This window comes from Ricinus communis, chromosome 2, assembly GCF_019578655.1.
Source record: "Ricinus communis isolate WT05 ecotype wild-type chromosome 2, ASM1957865v1, whole genome shotgun sequence".
Taxonomy (NCBI): domain Eukaryota; kingdom Viridiplantae; phylum Streptophyta; class Magnoliopsida; order Malpighiales; family Euphorbiaceae; genus Ricinus; species Ricinus communis.
Genome location: NC_063257.1, coordinates 29,235,255 through 29,243,438, shown reverse-complemented (window position 1 = coordinate 29,243,438; position 8,184 = coordinate 29,235,255). Strand labels below are relative to the sequence as shown.

The following is an 8,184-nucleotide window of genomic DNA, read 5'->3' as shown; positions in this document are numbered from 1 at the left end:
TGTCAGATGCACCTGAAAATGAGAATTCAACCAATGGTAGTTCAAATTCAGACTCTAAACATAATTCAACTATGCTTAAGATAAAATATCTGACTGAAATTTATAAGAAATGTAGTTTTGTTGTGACTAAGCCATCAAGTTATGAAGAAGCCAACATGTTTGATGAATGTAATGAAGCTATAAAAGAAAAATTAGCTATGACCAACAAAAATAAAACTTGAGAACTCCCTTCTAGGCCTGAATTCAAGCATGTGATTTGGGTGAAATAGTTTACAAAACTAAATTGAAGCCAGATGGTTCAATTCACAAGTATAATGCTAGACTTGTTGTTAAGGGAAATGTGCAACAAGCTAGGATTGATTATGGTGATACTTTTTAGGCAATAGCTAGACATGACACAATTGGGCTCCTAGTTGCATTGGTTGCTTAATTGGGATGGAAACTATTTTATTTGGATGTGAAATCTACATTTTTAAATGGTATTTTGGAAAAGGAGATTTTTATGGAACAACCCATTAGATTTCTTGTTAGAAGAAGATAACATTTACAAGCTTCATAACGCTCTCTATGGTTTAAAGCAGGCTCCAAGGGCATGGTATGGAAGAATTGATGCTTATTTCCTCCATCATAGATTTAAGAGGAGTGAGAATGAACCAACTATGTATGTGAAGTTTTTTAAAGATGGGAAAAAACTTATAGTCTCATTGTATGTTGATGATCTTCTAGTGGCAAGAAATGATTTACATATGGTAGAGCTGTTCAAGCAAGAAACAAAAAAATTGTTTGAGATGATTGATCTTAGACTGATGAAATACTTTTTGAAAATGGAAGTGCATCAACTAAATTTCGAAACTTGTCTTTCACAAGAAAAATAAACAAAAATATGTAAGAGATGTACAAAAAAATTTCAAAATGGAAAGCTCAAAGCTTATGACTACTCCACTTATAGTCAATGAAAAATTACCCAAAGCAGGTGGTGAAAGAAAAGTGGATGTTAGTAATTTCAGAAGCTTAATAGGCATCTTGTTGTATTTGACTACTACTAGGCCTGATCTCATGTTCTTAGCTAGCCTCCTTTCTAGGTTCACGCATTCACCAAGTCAAGCTCATTTTGGTGCTGGAAAGAGAGTGCTCAAGTATTTGAAAGAGACTTTGAATTTTGGCTTATGGTATGAGAAGAATGCTAAAATGAAATTAGTGGGATTTATGGATAGTGATTGGGCAGGGAGTGTAGATGATTCCAAGAGTACATCAAGTTATATATTTCATTTGGTAGTGGTGTATTTTGTTGGAACTCCAAGAAGCAAGATGTGGTGGCATAATCTTCAGTTGAGGCTGAGTATGCTGCAGCGGTAGCTATTACAAATCAAGCTAAATGGTTGAGAAAATTGTTGTTAAATTTGGGTGTGCAATAGCAGGAAGCTATTGTTATTTCGTGTGATAACAAGTTTGCAATAGCCATTGCCAATAAGCCTATCCAACATGGAAGAACCAAGCATATGAATGTGAAGTTTCAGAGGTTATAAAGGAAAGAGAAGTAAAGTTAATTCACTGCAAGTTAGAGGATCATATTGCAGATATACTGACCAAACTCTTCCATTATCTAAGTTTGTTATTCTAAGGAAAAAGCTAAGAGTCTTTAAGAAAAAGCTAAAGGAGGAGTACTAGAACTGAGACTTTACTAAAACACTTTAGAGCTAAGAATATATTTTGTATGTATTAAGTACATGTATTTGTATTTGAGTGTGTTAGTGGCTAAACTTACTATTTAGCATGTGATATTTTAGATTAGGTATTATTACTATGTATTTTGCAGCTATAAGGTGTCCATATAATGATTGGTAATCTTTTCCTTTCTATTTTCCTTCTATAAACATCAATGGAATGTGAAGAAACAAGATTGAGAGGGGATATTTTCTTCTGTAACTTTCCTCTTATATTTTAGTTACATTTACTATAATTTTCTTATTTGCTGAAAACTAACAGTAATGTTACAGCTCTTATAATCTCTATTTTTGGGTGAAAATTACATTGTTTGGGCTGTGAAAGTGAATATATATTTAAGGAGTTAAAACTTATGGGAAGTGATAGAAATAGGAAGAGACCCTCTACCACCCAAAGCTAATCCAATGTTGAAGAGTCAACTAAGAAGTCCAAAGCTTTATCATGCTTGCAAGCAGGTTTGTCTAAGGCTATTTTTGATAGGTTCATTACATGTGAGTCATCAAATGAAGCATGGGACAAACTCAAAGAAGAGTTTCAAGACAGTGATAAAATAAGGCATATATAAGTCTTGAATCTCAAAAGAGACTATATTAGCTTCGCTTTATAACAAAGAAAAAGAGAGAGCTCAATGTGTTGGAGAAATTGACATTCTATTCCTTTATTCATTGATTTTTATGCACAATACAGAATAGGTATTATCTGGTGGTTAAACTAGTGTTATAACCATCATTGCTACTTGTATCTCTAATATTATAGACTCTTCTTATTCTAAAAAAGTAAAAAAATATATTAACACATAAGTAAAGACTCTAACACCTTGAAAAATAGCAAAACATTATAAAGTGACCAAAAATATTGTCGTTGCACATCACTCCTTGTTAACATGTTTGCTGAAACTCCAAGCTCCTTTCTCATCATCTGGAATCTTTGCTTTGGTAGTGCTTTAGTTAGGATGTCAGTCTTTTGTTTTTGTGAACTGCAATTTATCAGCATCACTTCTCCTTCTTGTTCAGCTTCTCTAAGAAAATGAAATTTAATCTTCATATGCTTGGTCCTTTCATGGAACACATGATTCTTTATCATGGCTATAACTGATTTATTTTCGCAATAGACAATAGTAGGCTCCTCTTCTCTAAATTTATATCCTTTAAAACCTTTCTCAGCCATAGGCTTGATTAACAGTAGTAGCAACAGCTACATACTCTACTTTTGTGGTTGATTGCACTACAGCATCTTACTTTTTTGAATTCCAGTTTATCATGCCTGAACCAACCGAAAAATAATAACCAGCTCTTCATATCATCAATTGAGCCACCCTAGTCACTATCAATATACTCAACTGGCTTCACTTAGCTATCTTTCTTGAACCAAACACTAATGCTTGTAGAGTTGCCTTAATGTATCTCAAAAATCTCTTGACAGCTTTAAAGTGAGACACTTTTGGATTTTGCATTAATCTTGATGAAGGACTTGTGGCAAACATAATATCAAGCTTGTAGCAGTAAAATAAAGCAAACATCCTATTAAACTTCTATAAACTCTAGCATTAATCTCATGAGAACCATTATCTTTGCAAAACTTCTCATTTTGAGCAAGTAGGATTTCAATTTCTCTACAATTCGCCATTGCAAACTTCTAAAGCTTCATTTGCATATATCTTTTGGCATATGAAAATTTCAAACTCATTTTTCTGAATTTCCATACCAAGAAAGAATGTCATCTTTCCCAAATCAATAATTTCAAACACTTTCGTCATTCTTTTTTGAATTCTACCAACATGTCCTCATTACTTCTAGCCACCAAAAGATCATCAACATATAGAGAAATAATCACCAAATCAGTTCCAACCTTCTTTATATACAATTTTGCTTCACTAAGGCTCCTTTTGAACCCTTTTTTTCACAAATAAGCATCAATTCTACTATATCAAACCCTTAGAGCCTGTTTTAAGCCATATAAGGCTTTGTTAGGCAAGCACACTTTATCTTCCTTTCCTTCTATTATGAAATCAGGTGGTTACCTCCTCCTTTAAGTTGGAAAGATGATTTAATGTCAAGTTAGAAGATTTTCTAGCTTTTTTGGGTTGCAAAAGGTATCAGTAAACTAACTATATATACCTCAAAACTGGTGTAAAGGTATCAATAAAATCAACTCCTTACTATTATAAGTGGCCCTTGACCACCAACCTTGCTTTTTGTTGATAGAATCATCAAGATTGAATTTGGTTTTGTACACCCACCTTGCACTAATAACTTTCTTATTGGTAGGTCTGCCAACTATCTACCAAGTATCATTTTTAGGATCATTCTCATCTCCTCCATTGCAGCCTTCCGTTCCTTTGACTTTATAGCCTCATTAAAATTTTTCAGGTTCTAAAAGAGCCACATTGCAACTATTGTATATATCAGCTAAAGACCTAGTTCTTAAAGTTTCAGTTTCAGAATCTTCCCCACTTTCAATGCTTTCCTCTTCTTCATTTAAAATTGCATCTTATTCTTGAGAAGCTTTTTCTCAATTGAAATTCTTGTTTGAAGTATCAAGCTCCCAATTCCAATATGCATTTTCATCTATCTTTACATCTCTGCAAGCCTCCACTTTCTTGGACTTCAATTTACAAATTCTGTAGGCCTTTGAATTACTGCTATAGCCTACTAGAATACCAATTTCAGCCTTCTCATTAAGCTTGTTTCTCTTCACATTAAGAATCTAAGTATAGCAAAACTTCCAAACTCTGAGGCAATCAATATTAGGCTTGACTCTGTTCCATGCTTCTTATGGAGTTTGTTCTTTAAGGACTTCGTAGGAAGTTTGTTTAATAGATAAACATATGTATTGACTGCCTCTGCCCAAAACTCTCTTGGAAGCTTCTTCTCAAACATGAGACACCTAGCCATCTCTATTACAATCATGTTCTTCCTCTCACTAACACATTTTCTTATGGAGAATAGGTGACAATAAGCTAGTGCTTGACGCTTGCTTACTTGCAAAACCTGTTAAACTTATCACAAGTATATTCAGTGCCATTGTCACTCCTTAGGACCTTAATCTTGCATTGATTCTCATTCTTAACAAGTAACTTGAATCTTTGAAACACATTTGGCACTTCAGATTTTTGCTTTAAGAACTATGCCCAACACATTCTTGTTAAATCATCAATGAGAAGCACAAATTACCTACTGCCATTCAATGAGGGTGTTTTCATAGGACCATATATATTAGTATGTATGGACTATAATATTTTAGTAGCTATCCATGCTTAATCTTTTGAAAATGGCAATCGACTTTGCTTTCCAAGTTGGCACACATCATAAAACATCATCACAAGCATTTATAGAAGGCATATTATGTGCCATGCCTTTTAAATGCATATGTTTTAATGCATCATTATTGAAATGGCCAAATCTTTTATGCAAAATTGCAATATCATTAATTAATTAGTGTACGCATATGCAATTGAGTCTTTCTATTTTAGTGGAAAGCTTCTCTGATTCATTTTTACGATTATTAAATTAGTACCATTAGGATCAAGAATAGTGCAGGCCTTATTCTTAAATAATAAAGTATAACCTTTCTCTAATAATTGTCCACCACTAATCAAGTTGTGATCGATATCAGGTACATACAAGACTTCAGGGATGAGTTTTGTATCTGATTGAGTTTTCACAACCATAGTGCCTTTACCTTTGACATCCATATATTACTTATTGCTAACTTTAACTCTTGAGACATAGGTTTTATCAAGTTTTTAAAAATTGCAGTCGTATGATAAATGCAGCCACTATCCAACAACTAAAAATCCATATTGTTGCTCAACTCATAGCAAGTAGCAGGAAAAAATTGCTCCTCCTATTATTGTTGTTGGTGTTGTTGTTGTTGTTTCTCTACTACTTAAGCTTGTTGTTGGCTCTGCTACTCACCCTTATTTTTACACACCCTTTCAAAATGACCAAAATTTTTGCAAGACCTACATTATTGCACTCTAGGTTTATACTAACATACTCTTTCAAGATAGCCTATCTTTTTGTAGTAGGAATGTGGTCGAAAATTCCTTTTCACTTTTCTATATCCAACTCCTTCCTTTTTCTCCTTCTCATTCTTCTCACCTACAACCTTTTTTTGCTCTTGAGCTTAATTGGCCATGTTGACATTCTTGGCCATTAAAGCTCCTTCATTGGCCTCTTCTTACCTTAACTACCTTCTTTGTTTAGTAGCTTGCAAAGCATTAACAAGCTCTCAAAGTGATTTTTGAAAGATCTCTTGAATCCTCAAGGAAAGGATCTTAGACTCAAATTTTTCAGGAAGGCTTGCAAGTATCTTCTTAACAACTCTTTTGTCATTCAATTCTTCTCCCAATAACCTGATTTGATTCACCACCTTTCATAAGCTTGTCATAGAATTCTTTAATTGTCTTTGTATCCTTCATTTTTAGGAATTCAAATTCCCTTCTTAAGTTAAGGACTTGTATTTGCCTATTTCTCTCATTTTTTTGAAAATCCTCCTTCAGCTTGTTCTAAGATTTTTTGGTTATCTCTAAGTCCATAATCCTTGTAAATAGTGTCTGGGACTGCTAAATGTATAAGAAAAGAGCCTTGAACTTCTTTGCATATTCTTCTTTATAATTCTTTATTTGTGCAATTATTAGATTATCTTTTAATGGAGCTGGTTCTCCCTCTCAACTATTTCCTAAAGATTCTGATCTTTGAGAACAGTTTTCATCTTTATGGCTCATATGTGGTAGTTCTCTCCTATAAAAATGGGAGGTGTTATAATAGAGATGGTGTTTGAAGTCATCCTGAATAGAAGGCTTAGACTTTAAATTTTTTGGTTTTAAGGATGAAGGTGACCTTGGTGGTTTTCTGTCAAATGTTCAACACTTTTAAGAGCCCTAAATTGCTCTGATACCATTGTTAGATTGGCTTTATAACAAAGAGAAAAAGAGAGCTTAAATGTACTGGAGAGATTCACATTATATTCCTTTATTCATTAATTTTTATACACAATACAAAATGAGTATTATCTAGTGGTTAAACTGGTGCTACAACCTCCACTTCTAGTTACATCTCTAATATTCTAGACTAATCTAAAAAAGTAAACAAAAATATTACCATATAAGTGAAGATTCTAACATTACCATATAAGTGAAGATTCTAACACCTTGAAAAATAGCAAAACATTATAAAGTGATAACAAATATTGTCACTGCATATCAAACTACGAGCTTCTTAGGATGATAGATTCAAAGATATATAAGAATACATTGATAGGCTTTCGAATGTGGTGAATAAGGTTAGGTCGTTGGGTGAGAAATTGGCTTATAAGAGAGTTTTGGAGAAAGTTTTAGTGAGCTTACTTGAAAAGTTTAAGGAAGAGCCCTCGTCCAGTTGAGAACTCTAGAGATCTTAATCATATCATTTTGCCAGAATTGTTGAATGCTTTGCAGGCACAAGAATATAGGAGATCAATAAGATAAGAAGAAGCTGCAGAAGGTGCTTTTATGACTCAACATAAAGGTAAAGCTCATTCTACTAGTGAAGGGAAGAAGCAAAATGGAAACAAGAAAGATAAAAACAAGAACACTCAAGAAAAAAATGGGAATAGGAAAGGAAGATAAAACCATGTCCTTACTGCAAGAAAAAGGGGATATTCACCAAACTGGTGTCCGTATAGGCCTAGTGTCTAATGCAGATCTCGCAAGCATTTTAGACATGTTGAAAAAATGTGTAAAAAGTAAGGGTGATTAACAAACGCAACAAGCACATGTTGTAGAGGGTGTTCAACAATAACAATAAGATGAGCATTTGTTTGTTACAACCTGCTATACAATAATTAATAATAGTGAAGCATGGCTCACTAATAGTGGTTGTTCAGACCACATGACTTTTGATGCAATCATCTTACTTGACATGGACATAAGTTTCTTCTCAAGAGATTTAAAGTGGAAAATGAAGAATTTTTGGAGGTCAAAGGCAAAGGAACAGTTGTTGACACTTCAAAAGGCACCCAACTAATTTTAGATGTCTTATATGTGCCTAAAATCAGTCAAAATATTTTTAGTGTTGCTCAAAAGCTTGAGAAGCATTATGTTTTTCCTTTGAAGACCATGTACAATTACTGATCCAATTGGTGTTGAATTATTTATTGTAAAAATGAAAAGTATATGTTTTTCTAGTAAATTGGTTGCAAATTGATATGCAAGCTTTAGTCTGTTTAATTGGTGAATCATCTCTTAGGCCATTTTAATTGTGATATCTTAAAATATATCTATGATAAAGGTATCATACAAGATTTTCATCAAAAAGTGTGTGCAATGTCTGTCAGTTTGAAAGCAGCAAAAGTTCCATTTTTTATAAATCAAGCTTGGAGAGCGTCTAACAAGCTGTAGTTGATCCACACAGATGTGTATGGACCTATAAAAACACATTCGCTTAATGGTAGCAAATATTTTTTATTTTTTTATTA

General features: G+C 33.3%; 1 protein-coding gene across 1 annotated transcript; it reads left to right on the top strand.

Moving 5' to 3' along the window:
* Positions 1-912: 912 nt before the first annotated feature.
* On the top strand, positions 913-1,356 carry LOC107261814 (uncharacterized mitochondrial protein AtMg00240-like). The gene has a single exon (XM_015723607.1). The coding sequence runs from the start codon at positions 913-915 to the stop codon at positions 1,354-1,356; it is 444 nt and encodes a 147-aa protein (XP_015579093.1).
* The last annotated feature ends 6,828 nt before the right edge of the window (positions 1,357-8,184 follow it).